This window comes from Fistularia commersonii, chromosome 2 (assembly GCF_037954325.1).
Source record: "Fistularia commersonii isolate RoL2024-O1a breed Wild chromosome 2, RoL_Fcom_v1.0, whole genome shotgun sequence".
Classification (NCBI taxonomy): Eukaryota; Metazoa; Chordata; class Actinopteri; order Syngnathiformes; family Fistulariidae; genus Fistularia; species Fistularia commersonii.
In genome coordinates, this window is record NC_141285.1 from 5126292 (window position 1) to 5145971 (window position 19680).

At 40.5% G+C, this 19680-nt stretch overlaps 2 protein-coding genes across 10 annotated transcripts in view; one reads left to right on the forward strand and one right to left on the reverse strand.

The window, feature by feature from the left end:
* Positions 1-6547: 6547 nt before the first annotated feature.
* asrgl1 (asparaginase and isoaspartyl peptidase 1) lies at positions 6548-16032 on the reverse strand. The gene is made up of 7 exons (XM_086161203.1): positions 15931-16032; positions 12454-12656; positions 11579-11721; positions 11011-11165; positions 9934-10055; positions 8177-8287; positions 6548-8091 (listed from the first exon to the last, which is right to left on the reverse strand). The coding sequence occupies exons 2-7, from the start codon at positions 12647-12649 to the stop codon at positions 7877-7879; spliced, it is 942 nt and encodes a 313-aa protein (XP_086017329.1). The 5' UTR covers positions 12650-12656; positions 15931-16032; the 3' UTR covers positions 6548-7876.
* Positions 16033-18621: 2589 nt separating this feature from the next.
* Positions 18622-19680, forward strand: part of rims1a (regulating synaptic membrane exocytosis 1a) — a 124709-nt gene continuing 123650 nt past the window's right edge. For all 9 annotated transcript variants that reach the window (XM_086165134.1, XM_086165075.1, XM_086165099.1 and 6 more), the window contains exon 1: positions 18622-19110. In XM_086165134.1, coding sequence (XP_086021260.1) covers positions 18950-19110 — 161 coding nt within the window. In that variant the 5' untranslated portion in view covers positions 18622-18949. The remainder of the gene's footprint in view (positions 19111-19680) is intronic.

A 19680-nucleotide genomic window follows, 5' to 3' on the forward strand; every position in this document is an offset into this window, starting at 1 on the left:
GTTGTGGGGGGCTGGAGCCTGTCCAGTTGCCATATGGTGAGAGATAGGGTTCACCCTGGATTGGTTGTCAGTTGATCTAAGGGGCACATACAGAAACAGTAGAAACAGTAGAAACATACAACCACTCACTCTCTGATTGAATCTTAAATCTTGAATCTTGAAGTCTGGGAAATTTAGGAGTCTTCAGTGAACCTACTGCATGTTTTTGACAGAGAGCCCCCTGTCAGAATCCAACCTGAGACCTTCTTGCTGTGAGACGGAAGCGCTTATCACTGTACTACTTATGACTTGCAAATGCTAAACCAATCATATATTTATGGTCCTCTCTGGTTAATTCTGTTGCAATTAATTTTATTTTGCTTTGTAAATCTCATACATTTAAAACTCCCATCTCTTTAGCAATAAGTTATCTAAGCACGGATATAATTGGTCACAAATTATGAATTTAGAAAAAATCAGAAAAGACTCAACATTAGTAATTTATACTATTAAAAATAACATTCTGACCAGTGACCTAAACTGAATAGCACTTTTTATTTGTCAAAGCAATGGATTAGGCAGCTAATAAACATTTTGTCCCCAAAGGGTGACCAAACAAGGAAAGAAGATGTGCTTAAGGTTCGTGTTTAGAAGTAGTTAGAACTGAAGAAGCCTCTCGGATGAGGGGTGAAACATCTTCAAGTGAAGAAATTCAAGTCCAGTTGCCCAGTAAGATTTGACAAGAATTAAATCATTACTTGGAACCGTGGTCTGACACCTGACTGAAAACCATTTAAATGCAACTGCTTGTTTAATTTAGATTTAGTTGTTTCTGTTGCACATCAACCACTCTTGCTCCGATCTTTACACACTGATCAACAGAAATGCACATGTCAATGAGACACTTGTGTTAAACCCAAATAAACAAGACTGTCATCTAAATAGTTGAATTAGAATCTTAATGCCTGTCTCTCTCATCCCCTTATCTTAGTTTTATGACAGATGAATACAGTGACCACAGGGAGTTCAACAGTTTTTTTTTTTCTTTTTCGGTTTGTTTTGGCCTCAGGTTCCGTCACTGTTATCCTGGAACAGTCTAAATGCATCAGGACTAGTTTATCATAACAGGTCTCACATTTGGGCTGAAAAGGACTATTATTATGATAAAATTTGTGGTTTGCCCAAAATTGGAGAAAAAATATGTCAGATCTTCCATGGGATCTGCCACATGAACTGTCAGGTTGCCTTTCACTTCAGCTGGCAAGTGTTTTTGGCTGCTGAAATGCAATGGGGGTAGACCCATGCAAAATATTGGGATGTTATCTATCTGTGCGAAGAAATTGTTCATCTAAATATTATTTGTTTGGAGGCTGAATACTAATTGTTTGTGAGCGGTGGGCAAGAACAGCACTTCATATACAAGTAGGCAATATAGTTGAAAATACTAAATATACATTGAGTTTTACTGCAAGAACCACTTGGTGTTCAGAGGTAGTTGTTTGCACATCTAAGCAAATGTGTGTTTCGTATACATGAGGGTGCAAAACAGCAGAAGGGAGACAAACTGAGGGGAGGATGGGGAGATCCAATTTCACCGATCTGTTAGAAGTGTCAGCAGATAGATGAGAAAGCTCAGATTAATGCTGAGTAGTGAGAGGGCAGGTTCATCGACATCTACCTGCATACTCTGTTTTAAAATACCATGAGAAATTCATCAATATAATATCTACAGAGATTATGGTTACTTAACTGAGTTTACTTGCTTTTGTTGCTGTCTTTTATATAACGGCTATAGGATTTTAGGCCTAGAATTCCTCTTAGGTTGCTTTGTCATTGTGAGCCATGCGTTCTCCACTTGTTCCAGGATACAGACAATATGCAGGTGTCTCTAAAGAACACTACTCCCCCTATTGGAGAAAATGTCACTTTCTCCAGGTAAAACAAGGATGGGCTTGGTTTCTAAAAATCAAAAAAAAAAAAGCTGATCCTGCTTATCTGGTCAAATGAGATAGTGAGTGCCCTGAATGTCACAGGCTTCTTCTACGAGTCCCCTTTCATCTCTCCATCAGTCAAAAAACACGTTCAACCTGCATGTTTGAGCCCCTTACAAAAAGTATACTGGGTTTTTATTGAATGTTTTTGAACTATTGCCACACTGAAATGTGACAAAAACAAAGTACACTACATCCAATATGTATGTAAAATGTTGCATATGAAAGCAAAAAAATAGAACAGTGAAATGAAACTTTAGAGAACGCGTGAAAAGTTGCTGCTCGCTTAAAAAACTATAAAAGATGCACCTTCATAACAGACACACAAATGATGGGAAAATATAAAGAAATAAGGTTCAGAAAATCTAAGGCTTCTTTTTTGCCATTCTTTTCTGTTTTTCCATGTGTAAATTATTTATTAATGTCACAGTTTTCATCAGCAACTGAAGACAATTATGTGAGAGACACCAAGGTATTACTCTTTATTAGCATTTATTACTAATTTTTTAAATGTCTTTATAATTTTTTTTTTTTTGGGGGGGGGGGTTTGATTAAAAAAAGATTTATTTTATTTATTGATTTATTTTCACCAATATCTTTTCAGCCTCAGTAATTCAGGCTATGGACACTTGGACTGGCACTGAACTCTGAAAAATATAAAAAAGAGCTTATGCCCCAAATACATACCATACAAGGCCATAACTATGAAAATGTTTATATTAACGTATATATCTTTACATTTGAAATCAAAATACATAATCATATTGTCTTAATCGTCTAAGTTTTGAAAATGAGTCACTGCTGATACAAAAGGGCCATTATTGGAGACTTTACTTCAACTTAACAATTACATGATGAAAGAATAGCAATGAAGTAAGCAATAGAATTTTATAAATTTGACACAAGATACGCACTTTATTAGAAAAAAATTAAACAAATGAATATATGATCCAGGAATTACTCACCTTCAGATCTTCTTTGCTTCATTTCAATAGATTTTCTTCTCCTCTTGGCTTTTCCCTTCAGGGGTCGCCACAGCGAATAAACCCTCTACGTCTAACCCTATTCTCTGTATACTCCTCTCTCATGCTAACAACTACCTTCATATCCTCTCACTACATCCATAAATCCTCTCTTTGGTCTTCTTCCTGTCTGGCAGCTCCAATTCCAGCATCCGTCTACCAATATATTCACTATCCCTCCTCTGTACATGACCGAACCATCACAGTCTGGCTTCTCTGGCCTTCTCTCCTAAATATCTAACATGTGCTGTCCCTCTGATAGACTCATTCCTGATCCCATCCATCCTGGTCACTCCCAAAGAGAACCCTAGCATCTTCATCTCTGTGATATCTAGCCTCCCGTCTTTTTGTCATTGTAACTGTTTGTAGGCCATACAGCATCGCTGGTCTCACCGCTTGTACACCTTTCCTTTCGTTCTGGCTTGTAATCTTCTATCGCATAGTACTCCTGTCACTTTCCTCCACCCATTCCAACCTGCTTGAACCTGTCTCTTAACCTCCTTTCCACACTCTCCATTGTTCTGGACTGTTGACCCCAAGTACCTGAAATCCTCCAACTTCCTGATCTCCACTACCTGTTGCCTCACCGTTCCACCCGGGTTATTCTGATTCACACACATATACACTATCTTGCTGCAAGTAACCTTCATTCCTCTCCTTTCCAGTCCTCTCCACCTATCTAGAGTTTTCTCAACCTGTGCTCCGCTCTCACTACAGATCACAATGTCATCTGCAAACATCATGGTCCGTGCAGATTCCTGTCTAACCTCATCTGTCAGCCTGTCCGTTACCATTGCAAACTAGAAGGGGCTCAGAGCTGATCCCTGATGGAGTCCCACCTCCACCTTGAACTTCTCTGTTACCCCTACAGCACACTGCACCACTGTCTCACAACTAGCATACATGTCCTCTCATCAGTCTTACGTACTTGTCTGCCACTCCAGATTTCTTCATACAATACCAGAACTCCTTTCTTGGCACCCTGTCATATTCTTTTTCTAGGTCTACAAAAACTCAATGCAGTTCCCTCTGGCCTCCTCTGTACTTCTCTATTAGCATTCTGAAAGCAAATACCGCATCTGTAGTACTCTTTCTAGGCATGAAGCCATACTGCTGTTCACAAATGCTGACTTCTGCTCTCAGTCTAGTTTCCACTACTCTTCCCCATAACTTTATTGTATGGCTCATCAACTTTATCCCTCTATAGTTGCTGCATTTCTGCACATCCCCTTTATTCTTAAAAATGAGCACCATCCAACCTTGCCTCCATTCTTCAGACATTTTCTCACTCTCTAAGATCCTGTTGAATAATCTAGTCAGAAACTTTACCGCTGCGTCTCCTAGACACATCCACACCTCCACAGGTATATCATCAGGACAAACTGCTTTTCCACTCGTCATCCTCTTCAATGCCTTTCTCACTTCACTTTTATTAATCTCTGCTACTTTATTGTCCACAATAGTCACCTCATCTACCCTTGCCTCTCTTTCATTTTCCACATTCATCAGCTCTTCAAAGTACTTTTTCCATGTTCCCATCACTCTTCTAGCATCTGTCAATACATTTCCCTCTCTATCCTTAATCAGCTGGACCTGTTGTACATCCTTTCTATCTTTATTTCTCTGTTTCACCAACCTGTACATATCATGTCGCCCTCCTTACTGTCCAACTGAGCATACAGGTCATTGTACTCCCTTTGTTTTGCCTTTGCTACCTCTATCTTTACCTTACGTTGTATCTCCCAGTACTCCTGTCTGTTCTCTTCTGTCCTCTCAGTATCCCACTTCTTCTTTGCTTACGACTCTCTCTGTTTATACTCCTGCACTTCCTCATTCCACCTCCAAGTCTCCTTATCTACTTTCTTCCAGATGACATACCAAGTACTCTCCTACCTGTCTCCCTTATAACACTAGCTGCAGCAATCATCTGAAAGCTCTCACCTCTTGATCTGATTTGTCACCAGTCATCCTATAGACCACCATCCTATGCTGTCTGGCTACACTCTCACCTACAATTACTTTGCAATCACTGATCTCTTTCAGGTCACATCTATACAAAATGTAGTCTACTTAAGTACTCCTACCGCCGCCCTTATAAGTTACTCTATGTTCCTGTCTTTTCTGGAAAAAAGTCTTAACTACAGCCATTTCCATCCGTTTTGCAAAATCTACCACCATCTGTCCCTCTGTGTCCCTATCCTGTATACCAAATCTGCCCATCACTTCTCCATCCCCTTTATTGCCTGCATCATTATGCCCATTGAAGTCTGCACCATCTCTGGGGATATTCTGCATCACTTAATCTAGCTCATTCCAGAACTTCTTCTTCTTCTCAAACTCACATCCCACTTGCGGGGCATTGCCACTAATAACACTGAGCATCACACCTTCAATTTCCAGTTTTCAGACTCACAAGTCTATCTGACATTCTTTTCACCTCCAGAACATTCCAAACAAACTCCGCCTTCAAGATAACTCTTACTCAATTTCTCTTCTTGTCAGTACCATGATAGTACAACTTAAAGCCTGCTCCTACGCTTCTAGCCTTACTACCTTTCCATCTGGTCTCCTGGACACATAATATATCCACTTTCCTTCTCTGCATCATATCGACCAACTCTCTATCTTTTCCTGTCAGTCTCAATGTTCAACGTCCCTCCTCTCAGTCCCAGACTCTTGCGTTTCCTTTTCTCTCTACATCCGAACACATCTTCCTCCTCACCTTCCTTGACCTACAGTAGCTCAGTTTCCATTGGCTCCCTGTCGGTCATCGGTACCAATGGCAGTCGTCAAACCGGGCCTCAACCGATCCGGTATGATCTGGTTATTATGTTTGATTCGCATGTCCTGACGCAACCCTTTGCATTTATCCAGGCTTGGGACCGGCTCAGGGAGACACCGGCCCGTGCCACCCTGAGGCTGCTCTCATTTCAATAAATGATGGCACTTAATGTTATTTTGATTCAGACCAAACAATATCGAATATGACTTTTTAACAGACACTTAACTTGTACTAAAATATACTTTTACTCACTCTAATTAGAAGCGGTGGCCTCAATAATAACCACCAAAATACTGTGAGCTGAAACTACATCTTCAATCAAAAAAATATTCATTCGGCCTTTACTGGATGATGTTACTCTGCACAGCAAATGTGATACACAGTGTAGATATAGAGCCTCCCCTTAAGTGTTTTGTTATAAATGTAAAAAATTTGCGTGCATGAAAAGTAATTTCGACAATGAATGAACAAATGGAAATGCCACTGAAAATTATAATCTGATACATATGTCTAACATATAATTTATACAGTGTAAAATCAATTAGAACATCTGTTTGGTTTTTGCAAATGAAAACAAACAGAAGTTACCCAAGCCATCTATTATCATATGCAGTAAGCTGTGAATAATTAAGGAAATCATTGCAATAGCATGTCATTTTAATAAACCACAAATGCAGCTCCTGATTTTATTTGGAAAATTTCATGCACTGGTGGTACAAGGTCACAGGTTGACCTCTGGTTAACTTGGGTGCCAGCACAAGGGTCTGTGGCTGTTCAAATATTTTATGAAAAGATAAAATGATCATATCAGCAGCATCAGAGGGAAAGTCAGACAAATCCAATGACATTCAATTTCAGATGATGATGAAAATCAGTAAAGGATATCACATATTTCTATCAAGTTCATATTTTCATCTGTACTGACAACGGGACAGCTGTTACATCCATACATTGCATCCTCTGTATTCCCTCTCCCTTCAACGGCAAGAAAATTATTTATCATGTTGCACAATAGAGACGAATGTAATTGGACAACAGACACCAAGTTCACCTGTGTCACCTGAGATTCTATGTATTTGGGCCTGTGTCTTTGAATGTTATGTCATCAGGTCAAACTGAGAAATACAGCAATGTACTTATGGGAACTGGGAAAAAAAAGAAAAAATAAATAAACAGACACACAAATACAACAAAAAAAAACAGTGCTTCACTCCAGAGGAAAATTTGACTATTTTAAACTAATTTATCATCATTTTTCTGTCTATTATCTGTAAATCAATAGTACCGAAGAAAAAAAGGGTAGTTATCGTGTAGGCCCTGTTAAGTTCGTGTTGAGACAGCTCCATCTCGTGGATATAAAAGGTAACTACATCAAGTAAAATTTCAAGATTCAAAGCGTTTCTTGTCTCATGCAGTGTCGATAAGTGTTTCCCTGTACAGTGAAATTCCTACTTTGCTGTCCGCAGTGCGTTTAGATAGGTATTGATAATAAATAATACTAGAGTAAACATACGCTATCATTATTTTGCCTGTTAAAAACTCCCACCACAGAGGGCAGGTAAACTAGAGGAGCAACAGAGATAAAAGTAACTGGTGCAGGATTGATTGATGCACACACACACTAACCCGCTACCTAATTATCCACAAGACGACCTCCATTAAAAAGACATATCTAAGTCCCATTGGCCCAAAAACATGATATATTTGTATGATTTGCACAATATTTGTGCTCATATTATCCATACTCTCTTTCAACTATGATCATATTAAAATACATCTGACTCCAGCTAGTCAATTAAGTAATTATCAAAAGTTTACTTACATTGGGAAAACTAACACACGCATACAAGAACTCACTCTTTAGGGCCTAAATGTATGGGATGTATGTAAATAAATGCATTAATCATTAATATTTTTACCAAAAAAGAAATGAGATCAACAGTTCACGGAATATCATTAAAGTAATAATATGTAATATGTATGACTTCACATATGAGATGTAATTTCAGATTGTTTCATGGAACCCTTTCAGTTTGCTTAAAAAAAAATCTGGAATAAAAAAGGAAAAAACTTCCTGCAGGTGTGAAGTGGGTTAGGTTGTGTCACAGAGACTCCTCGATGTCCTGGGAAAAGTTTTCTCCACTATACAAACCATAGTACAGTGTGTTTTTCTGGGCTGCCGCCCAGGTCATTTGTCGACTGGAGAATTGAGCAGCCCAATGACCATTGGGATCCAGTGTCACCACCCCGCCGAGCCCCCCTACTCTGGATTTCATGTAGGCTAAGCCCAAGTCACTAGCAGCCTCTACAGACTGACCTGGGGACAGGAGAGAGGAAAACCTGAGGTCGGGCTGATTATTCACTCATCAAGCTGTTAACGAATATATCTCGATGTGTCTCACCTCTCTCCATATGGAACAGGACAAGTCTAGCAAGAGTAACCTTCATGATGGCCTCTCCGTGGCCCGTCGTCGAGACTGCCCCGATCTGGTTGTCAGCGTAACCACCAGACCCTGACAAAAAATAAAAATAAAAAATCATCATCAGCCATTCAAGCTCATACTCTCAATGCCTAAAGCACATTGTCTGACGCAACAGTTTAAAATGCGAGAAATAATGGTGGACTGGTTGTTGGAGAGTCAACACAACATTTACAGGTCATTCTTTTCAAAAGCTATGGGTGAAATAAACATGATTGCTGTAAATTTCTTGCAAATTACTTATCTACTATTGTAGTACCGTAATCTATTATTTTATAATATTGTACTAAATTTGAATACAAAATATAATTCATACTTGCGTTCTCTGTTGCTGATTGCTTTAATATGTTTGCAAATCATTATATGAGTTTTTATTTGTCAGGCTGACAACTTCTGGATCAATTCCATTTGTGACACTTGTGACATTAATGGAAAGGAGAAGAAACAGGTTCTGAATTGTTTGCACATTACATTTTACTTGGAAGAAGCCTACCCTAATTGTCATTGGATGAGAGGTTGGTTTACCCTGGGCCGGTCGAATGATTAGTTGATCACATGGCCAGATGTTGAGCGATATAACCATTTACTCTCTCTTTCACACATTTGCGCAATTTAGCCTTCAATGAACTTGCTGCATGCTTTTGGACAGCGGTAGGTAAAATGGAGAACCCGAAGGAAACCCAGACAGATACGGGAAAGAACATACAATCCTGTCGGAATCAAACAATTGTGGAGGAAGCGCTAACCACTGCTCCACTGTGCCACACATTACATCCAGCTCCCCACTTACTGACATTATCTGTTCTATTGTCTCTCTGACTTCAATATACACTGAGCCTGCAAATCATGGAATTTTAAAGCAGGTTTTGGTTTGATAATATCACCTTTTTATCGGTTAAGAGCCCAAATACAGCCTAAGAGTCTTTAAATCAGAGGTAAAATCCAAAGGAGATGGAAGATCCAGGCTCTGCTACCGCTCCTCTGCTCCTTCTTCCACCACCCCTTTCACTTTTTTCTTTGCAGTGATGCATAGTGTGAATAGGAGTGCAAGGAATGGATTAATGAATTAAGTGCTAACAAATAAATACTTTTACATGAAACTTCACAATGTATGTCTTTTGATATTTTGTATTATTGGGGGAAGAATATGAGTAAATATCATGATATGCAGACATATAATTACATTTACATAGCTAGCAATTTCTTTTGCTTTAACTCTCGTAAAGGACAGTGTAACTTAACATTGCTTCTAAAAGTGCTTCAGCCTTTGAACTGAACTATTATATCTCAAAGAAAAGATGATGAGTCAGTGTTTTCATGAGCTTTTCATGACATTTTATAACAGAACTATAGGTCAGGTAAATATTATGACGCTGTTAGTGGTTACTGATTTACACCAATAACAAATCCTTTAATTTTCTTTTTTACGCCAACGAAAAACACTGATGGAAACTGAAACACGATTTCAAGAATTTACACAAACATGCTTGAGATTTCATTCCATTAAAATCTTTTAGAACTTTTTTTGGGTGAAATTTACATGGTATCACTGAATCTGATGAAAAACAACACAGTGAACAATCCCGTCAAACTATTTTAGATTTAATCGGCAGACTGGAAAAAAACAACAACAAAAAAACCTTGCTTTCTTGGCTGGCACGGATGTGAGCGGAACTGACCTATGCAGGGGGTATCACCCACGCGACCCTCCATCTTGTTCAGCATCCCGCCAGTTGAGGTTGCGCAGGCTAGGTTGCCCTCACTGTCCATTGCTACGGCTCCAACAGTGCCCATCTTCCCCCTACATGGTGAAACACCACATCAGAATAATTCACGATAAATGTCCTTTCATTATCTTCACAAATAATCACACAGACATGCTAGGGATGGACTGAAAAAATCCATATCAGGATATTTAGGAAACAAATGTGTTTTATATTGATTTTAGGTAATAGCATTACATATGAGATACAACTAAACACAGGCATTTAAAACTGTATCTAAGGGGATGTTGTGCTGATTTTTAGATAAGTTCACATTTACCTTTTGGTTATCACTTGCTAATTTTGTAATGGTGATTATTTTCCATTTTGTTATATTTGTTACATTTCTCAAATGCTGATGAAAGCACGAGAGATATAACTAGTGGAAATAAGCCCACCTAAAAATTGTAAACGCAAATAGGAAGTACATAAACGTAAAACAGACAGAATACAGTGTAAAAAATCCACAATAACAGAGTTACGGTAGATATGAAGTCTACAAATATACTGAACATACTGCCAAACATTAATATATGAAGAGATAGATATTGGAGGGAGTTTAATGGGCAGTTGATCTGAAACACAGATAAAAATAGACCTTTTAATATAATATCCAGCTCACAACATTGCTGAGTAGCACCTCAGTATTGCACACGAAGCAGAGCCATTGTGTTGGATTCATGCAGCTTCTGCCTTTCCCCAAAGCCGCTTACAGAAACAAGTTTTATCTGCAGGGATTCATATCTCGGCAGCTATGTAGTGGTTTGGGAACAATTGGTAAAACACTGAAATAGAATTGGAATTGCAGGAGAAGGTGTGTGTGATAGCGGTCTTCACACATGACGTTACAATCCTCTTTACCCGTTAAAATCGGTGAAAGCATGATTTAATGGCCTCCATGTAAGGAGAAACACAGCAAAGTATCACACCCAAACATTTCCAGGTTCTGTGAAATGCACAAAAGCAATAGTTTAGTATGTTGTCATGCCTCACATCTGGCTCTCTACAGGGTTGGCGCCAGGTTCCAGGTTTCTCCTCCAGCGCATACGGGCGTAGTCAGTGATGAGGGACTCTTGGGGCACTTCAGGGACACCCATGGCCCGGGCGAACTGACTGGCACCTTCTGCTGCCAAACAGGTGTGGCTAGTCTTAAAAGAAGAACTTTTACTTCAGTAAATGGATTAATTTAACTTTGATAACACTGATTGGATCTTAAACATTAGCTCGGTTTCCCACTAAATTTAGACATGCATCCTTAGGATCCTAATCTTTTCTTATATCTTTCCTCATTCTATGATTTGCATGAATATGATAAACCTCTGTGCTGGATTATCTGCGATGTCACAGAGGCATTTTGTTCAATTCAAGGATTTTTATTGTCACTCTACTCTGAGAGAATAGAAGTAGATTAGTTTGTTGCACAGAAAGGGTCAAATAGGTATTGAATGAGTTTGTAGATTTACTCTGCCTCCGTTGTTCTACAGCTCAATGAACACTGGATTGTACAAACACCGATACATGGAATTGCATGGCTTTTTTTTAACAAAATATGTGCATATACCTTGTCCATTACCAGCCTTGCTAGCTGAACAGGGTTGGCTATATTGCGCACAGCAGCCACAGCACCACTTGCCAAGGTTTTTCCATCCATCACAATGGCATCCATCTGCACGTCTCCATTGATATTTAGCACCGACCCACATCCTGCAGACAACTAAGCAAGTTAATGTGTCGAGTTTGATCTATGAGAATGTGTAAATATTCACAACTGGTGTGAAACAAGTTAAAGGAAGAGGCTTATCATGTTCTTTAACAGATTAAGCAAATGATCCACATTTTCTGACCTTTGCATTTTTAACTTGCAGCACTAGTGGAACTTTGGTTTGATTGCGACGCTGTATCTTTTAAACACACACAGACTACGTTAGCATATCACTGTTGTTGTTGTTATAATTGAGTTTGTTTTTTCCAAAATCGTTTTTTGAGTGAAAATCTGCTACTTTTGGCTCTTCTAAAAACAGGGTAGTGTTACGTCAGTACCCACTTGGATTCAGTCTTGGAATTGCAGGCACTGCTCGCAAAATGTACTTTAGCGTGATTATGCCAGTTCTCATAGTAGCCATTTTACTGATATTAGCCTGCGCTTGAAAATTTTAACACTAGTTTAAAAACAGAGCAGGTTTGGCCTGCTGGATAATGGCAGACTCAAATAAAATTAACAACCACACAATACAGACCGAAGGGTGTAAATGGAGATGCGTGGCTTATATTGACAGTGACAGCAGTGCTAACCTTACAGTTGCAAAAAGATCAAATTCTTACACAAACCTCCATTTATCACTTTATCAACAAAGTAAAAATCTGCAGCACAAAAGTCTGAAAGAACTGTTGCTGCCGTATTTGCATGTAAAGAGGGGCAAAGTGTTTAAGTGTTACCGGCGTTGAAGGCAGGGTTGTTCTCAAGCAGGCTGACTGCCTCCACCACAGCATCCATGCTGCTGCCTCCTTGCTTCAGGAATCTGTATGCTGCCCGGGTAGCCGAGCACACGCCTGATGTAGATTCATCCGCCCGCTCTTTAGGGATAGTGCCCGCCCCTCCGTGGACCACCACAACAGGCAGTAAGTCAGTCATCTGCGAACTGCAAAGATACAAGAGTCATTTAAACTGAATCATAAATGATACAGCAGAAAAAGGGCAAAACGGCTGGATAAGAGAGTAGTTGAAACTTAGCAAATAATAACCTCAACATATCAAGCTGATTTAAATAAAATGTTTAGAGCTCTAAATTACCAAGGAAAAGCAGACAGCACTAGAGCAGAGGAACATTTTTTTGTTTTTTAAAGAAACACAGATAATTTTTTTTTTTTTTTCGGGTACTTTTGTTTGATTGTCTTTCATTGGGCTATAACAGCACAAACTAACCTTTCAGAAACACTGAAGACTATAGGTAATTATAGGTAGGACAATAATTGAATTATCTACATACCAATGCAATAGAGATTTCTGAGATTTTTTTCGGTGTTTGATTCTACAGTTCTAAATTTTTGTCACACAGTGCTCGACAATATTCTGATCTAGATCTTCAATAAAGCAATATTTGCACAGTGGGGAAATTTCAACCACACACAGCAGAAGAGGACAGTGCAAAAATAGAAGAACTAAGAATAGCAATAGACGGCGCTAACAATAGATATAAATAGGTAGATAAACAATGTGACACTATATAAGTGTATAAACAGTATAAACGCGTTAAAATTGCGACTAGCAGCGAACAACAGCAATACTTGAAGTGGTAGATAGCAATTGTAACACCTATGGTGTCTGAGTGAGTGGATGGGTAGGAGGGTGAATGAATGGACACTTGAGTAGATGAATGAATGAATGAATGAATGAATGAATGAATGAATGAACGAGAAGTCTATGGGTGTTAAATGGTTGAACAGCAGCTGGCAGGAAGGTCCTGCGGCTCCCACCCTCCTATCTCCAACCACGTGCACTGAGTCCACGGGACACCCCAAGACAGAGCTCGCCTTCCTCAGCAGTTTGTCGATCTTCTTCCTATCAGCTGCAGATGGGCAGCTGCTCCAGCAGAATACTCCAAAGAAAACAAAGAATTCTTAGGAGAGTCCCCCTGCACTCTTCAGCAGGTATAGTTTACTCTGACCTTTCCTGTACAGAGCATCAATGTCCTGACACCAGTCCAATTTATTGTTTGGGTGAACACCCAGTTACTTGTAAGAGACCATTCTCTCAATATTCTGTCTGCTGGATGTTCGCTGGTGTCAGTGTGTGTCTGTTCCTGCAGAAGTCAACCACCAACTCTCTGTTTTTTTCAGTGTTCAGCAGGAGGCAGTTTCCCAGGCACCAGTTCACAAAGTCCTGTATGAGCTCCCTGTATTCTCTGTCATCATCATCTTTGATGAGTCCGACGATGGCAGAGTCATGAGAGAATTTTTTGCAGGTGGAGGTTGTCAGACCCGTGCATGAAGTCCGCAGTATACAGGGTGAACAGGAAAGGAGGCAGCACTGTTCCCTGTGGGGCCTCTGTGCTGCAGATTAGTGAGGTTAGTGAGGTAGTCCAATATCCAGTTGGTAAGGTGGCTGTCCACCCCTATAAGCTCCAGCTTGTCCCTCAGCAGTAGAGGCTGGATAGTGTTGAAGGCACTGGAGAAATCAAAGAATGTGATCCTCACAGTGCTTCCAGAACCCTCCAGATGTACCGTCAGGGAGAAGGTACTGAGCCTCCGGGCCAGCGCCACCAGACTCGCCAACAGCTTCATACACGTCAGGATGCTGAACTCTCTTCCCACTATCTCACTCCTTACATTCCACCCCACCCGGAGATGCTGAACTCTCTCTCTTTTCAACCCCCCACCAAAAAACAAACCCCTTTATGCCTATCTCTCCCCCTACTCTGTATTGGATTCTGATAACATATCGAAACATTGACGCTTTTTCTTTTTTGTACAACTGCTACTTTGCACTGAGAAAACCATCATGCTGTTATTGCGCCACATACCATTGTGGTACTACCTTCTGACCTTTGCACTAAACTGTACACAAACAAACAAATAAATACATAAATAAATAAAGCCTCTGATGCTACTCTTTCATGCTGTCAAATATCAGTGCACTTTATACTTCATACCTCATAATTTAATGTTTATTACTTAATGTAACAGTGCACTTTACAGCTAATTTGCTCTTGATTATTATTATTATTGTACTGTTAATTTTATGTCCCCGGGTGATTGTGAGAAACGTTATCTTGATTCCTCTATATATGCGAAGAAATTGACAATAATGCTGACTGAACTTTGAACAATAGACATCAAAAAATATACATCATAAGGTTTGTTATGTTGATGTGCATCCTTTATACAGTATATGCCTGTACAATTCAGCTACCTGCTATTACATGTTACAAATTATATCTTCAGCTCAAAATTAGAAACTGTCAGGTTGAATTTGTGTAAATGATAAATCCTGTTGATACAATTTATTCACTGTAAAACATAAAGAAAATATTCAGACCAGTGATCATGAACTTCTCTTTGTCAGACTTGACCACATTTCGACTATCTTGACCAAATCTGTAGGTTTCATTCAATGGGATAACACTCTTTTAAAGAGGGTTAGGTTTTGCACAAGCAGCATAAAAGATGATGCTAAAAATAGGTTGCATGTGCTAAGATGAATAAACTTTCCATATGGTCTATATGCAAAGGATCTAATACAGGCAGATGATATTATCATCATATTTGATGAACATTTTCAAGAAAGGTGACATCGCCAATGTCTAAAATCCTAAAATTGACAAATTGAAAATGTCTGCTTACATTCAATTCTGTTTTCAGAATGTATTGCTAATTATTTGAGGATTACTGAAATAACCATTTGTTACCCTGAAAAAAAAAGCAGCAATGAGCAACACACATTTACTGTCATATGAATGCTTATTCAGATGGAAAAAAAAAAGTTTATTTCTTAAAATGTAAGCTATGTTATAAAAAATAATTAACTTCTACAAGAAAAATGAATGACAAAATAACCGGCTTCACAGCTCCACGAAAACTACAGTATTTCAGCTTTATAGAGAAAAATAGATTGATCTTGTGATGAAATAAATGAGACACGAGTCCTATCAGAGTAGCCTGTGGGTGTAATATTTATGAAATTGAATAATGGGTTTGAAGCACAATTAAAATAAAATGTTATAGAAGGGTTAAAATTATCAACGCATATTGATAAAGTGAGAAAAAAATGAATACATTTAGACATGAAACAATTCTAAGCGAAAGTAAAATCCCGAAATTTTCCCGATCACAGATAGCACACGGATAGCGGCTGTCAAATCGCAAAATTCGGGATAAAATCGGAAACCTTCTTCGATTTTCGACGAAAATACTCACCTGATAATCTAAGAATCAGAACAAAAACAACCGAATGGTCTCAGTCGTCTAAGCGACGCTGGTTGTTTTTATATCTGACTACGGGTCAAGTGAGTCTCCCGGCTACCGGATACAGGTGATCCCTGGTATTTTCAAAATAAAAGCACCGATGATGGTTCGTCAATTCTGTGATTCAACGACGGAAATAACACACGAGTTTATATTCAAGACAAGTCTCTCCCCTGTTATGTGAGTAAATATAACTTTCTTTCTTTTAAAAAGTTTTTCTTGTCAGGAAGAACTCAGCTTTCTAGAGGTGTGTGTTTGTATGTGTCAGATAGATAGATAGATAGATAGATGGATGGATGGATGGATGGATGGATGGATGGATGGATGGATGGATGGATGGATGGATGGATGGATGGATGGATGGATGGATGGATGGATGGATGGATGGATGGATGGATGGATGGATGGATGGATGGATAGATAGATAGATAGATAGATAGATAGATAGATATGTTTAATAAGCAATAGCTGTTGTTGGCCACAGCCACGCCACATAAGACTCAATACAACTAACTGTTCCCGCTCAATTCCAGGTAAAAAAACAAACAAACAAAAGATAATTCCTTGTACCCCAAACCAGACCCACAAAATTCCCTGCAACCTCAAAATCACACAGAAAATAAGCATCAACATAAACCCCACCATTCGTGATTCGCTACAATATGAATATTAATTGTTTTACTTTATCTTAAAATCAGGAAATATATATATATATATAATTAATACATTCATGATTATGGTGATAGCATGAAAAGATAAGAATAATAGCAACAATTATGGCAATAAAATAATGAGTGAAGCAACTACATGTAATAATTACACCTTGCATTATGCACTTGTATATTTTTCTATATGCAGTGAATAATTAACACAAAGATTGACTTGCACAGAAATTACACATTTTACAAGCTAAGGCGGCATGGATATTTTTGCCATGCTGAGATAATTCTTTGACTTTATTACAGTCAGTGGATCAGTGCTGTTGGACTGCATGGGTGACACACAACTCACCATCGCTACGGATAATTAGTCAAAATATAAAACCGTGTGACCCAATAAATAACTGCATCATTATTATTTGCACACAATTTGACATTTTTTAGTGCATTCGAATGGCGATATCTGGAATTTAAAAAAAAAAAAACAAAACAGAACCTATAAATGGACACTGACATACCGTAAATGCCACACTGTAGCCAGACATGTGCTTCCTATATGCTTCAGGGTTCTTTCAGAGTGTGTGTTTGTGTGTGTGTGTGTGGGGGGGGGGGGTGAGAGATAGAGAGAGAGAGAGAGAAGGAGGGTGGGAGGGAGGGAGCAAGGAAAAAAGTGGACGCGCGTCATACTGACACGCAATAGAGAGGAGGAGGAGAAAGAGTGGGAAGAGGAGGAGGGCGCTCAAGCTCCTACTGCGGAGGGTTTCATGCAACACTCAGCAACGGTTCTATATGAGCTTCTATTACATCATAATATTTTCATTTCTAACTGTTTCGCCCAATTTTTTTCATTCATTCTCTATGATTCTCCCTGAATAAGTTAATAACTTCCTCAGTAAAATTAAAACATCACCCCTCCACACTTGCTCTATACCTTTACTTTACCTGTCTTATTCGATGAAAGCTCGTTTGATATTAAGGGTTTTGAGACAAAGAACAGTTAAATTAGTTCCAAATTTACTTGGGTAAAGTGTAAGACTTTATTTTAGGAATTGAAACATTATTATATCCCCCCCCCGAATTGATATTTCAATGACTGTGTCATTACAATGTGAAGAACAATTCCCCTGTGATATTGAAAAAATACTCGTTTTTAATATTTCACTCTTGAACTAAAGAGAATAGAAATGTAACCGGTTATGTCTTTACCACCGGAGAAATGCGTTTTTTTTTTTTTATTGGAGTATCAGATCATTTTCTATGTGTTGACATCACAGAATGAAGGAAATTCTTTGAAAATAATTAATTTAAAATTCAAGCACTTTTATAAAATGTTCGCATTTGTATCTGAATAACTTCCCATATAGCAACGTAATAACCTCGTCAGTGCTGCAGACGTGAGTGATGTATAAATTGAATTTAATGTTTGGCATCTAAAGGCTTCCGTACAGCCGGTTTCCCATAATGATCCCTCGTATCGCCGAAAACCTTGACGGACTAAATCACACCATTGAGGAACCCTTCATTTTTGCGTGTGCGACAGGCTCCTCGTGAACGCGCATCTCGACGGCGAGCGGAGCCCCCCATTCTCAAATTAGGGCGGCGCGCTCCCGCCGCAAGTAAAGTGAGCGCGCTTGAGGGGCTGCGGTCCCATTGACGGTTCCGTCTCCCTGTCAGCAGCATCAGCCTCCGCGGCGGCGCCGGAAAACAAGCCGCGGCCGCCTCGCCCCGCAGACACACCGGCGGCCGACCGGAGACCGGAGCATCCTCCAGCCGGCACCGCTAACCACCGCCAACGCCACCCCCCTCCTCCTCCTCCTCCTCCTCCCTCTCCTCCTCCTCCTCCGCCTGCGTGGAGCGACATCCTTCCCGTGTGCCGTCATCCCGACCTAGCGCCGGTGATATGGGCTCTCCGTGAAAAACGGAGGTGGCGGAGGGGAAAGGCGGGCGGGCGGGAGGGAGGGGGGTGGTGGGAGAAGACAGCGGAGCCGAGAGGGGGAAAAGGAGAGGCTGAAAAAAAAAAGGGCAGCCGGGGACCGAGGCGCCTCCGCCGCTGTCACCGCTGCTACTACTACTACTACCGTCGCTAGCACCGCCGCTGCTGCCGCCGCCGCCGCCGCCGCCCTGGGTGCCCCCCATCGCCGCCATGGGAACTCCGCATCAGTCGCTCCTACAACCACCACTTCGTCCGTGGGCCATGTCGTGATCCTCGGGCTTCACCAGCGGGTTTTTTATCCGTGATCCCGACCGAGGGAAGGAGGAGGAGGGAAGAAGGAAGAGGGAGAGGAGGGGTGGTGGTGGTGGTGGTGGGGAAGATGTTCGCCTCGGTGGGCCCTCGGGGCGGCCCGCGCCCACCCGTCGCCCCGGCCATCCCGGAGCCGGACCTGAGCCACTTGACGGAGGATGAGAGGAAGATCATCATGGCTGTTCTGGCTCGACAACGAGAGGAAGAAGCGAAAGAGGAAGCCATGTTAAAGTAAGTGTGTGTGTGTGTGTGTGTGTGTGTGTGGGGGGGGGGGGGGGGTAAGTGGTGGGGCGTGGGGTGTGCGATTGGGCCTGGGCTATTTCTGTTCTGAACTCCATCCACATCAGTCTTCTGTTATGGATAAAATGTTCCAGCATCAGGACCACTCCACTGTACTGACCACGCATATGTGCATGTGTGTCAGTTCCTACACACACACACACACACACACACACATACACACACACGCATAGTCCCTCTCTTGCTCGTATACACACACTTACTCGAAGGCTCTTGAGAAAACAATCACAGGACCATTCAGACAAGGATAAAATCTTGTATATTGTCGCTGCTCCTGTGAAAGACTCAGTGGGTCAGGTGTAACTTGCTCTGAAGAGGGGGAGGAAGAGTGAGGAGGATGAAGGGGTGTGTCACCATGCCTCATCACCAGCAGCTTCACACCCAACTGGGATTGCTCCTTTCTCTAAGAAACTTATCCCTTATCGCTTGTCTCACTCGAGCTCTTGCTCGAGTCAAGCTGTGAGCATTTACCTAAAATATCCCATTGATGGATGCAGCTGG

What these genes read in the sequence shown, in the direction of transcription:
- asrgl1 (XM_086161203.1), bottom strand. Translation starts at nt 12,649, where the DNA reads ATGACTGACTTACTGCCTGTTGTGGTGGTCCACGGAGGGGCGGGCACT. An exon ending in CAAGGCTGGTAATGGACAAG is followed by an intron (nt 11,166 to 11,578) that starts GTATATGCACAT and finishes TCTTCTTTTAAG; the next exon opens with ACTAGCCACACCTGTTTGGC. An exon ending in CCTGTTCCATATGGAGAGAG is followed by an intron (nt 8,092 to 8,176) that starts GTGAGACACATC and finishes TCCTGTCCCCAG; the next exon opens with GTCAGTCTGTAGAGGCTGCT.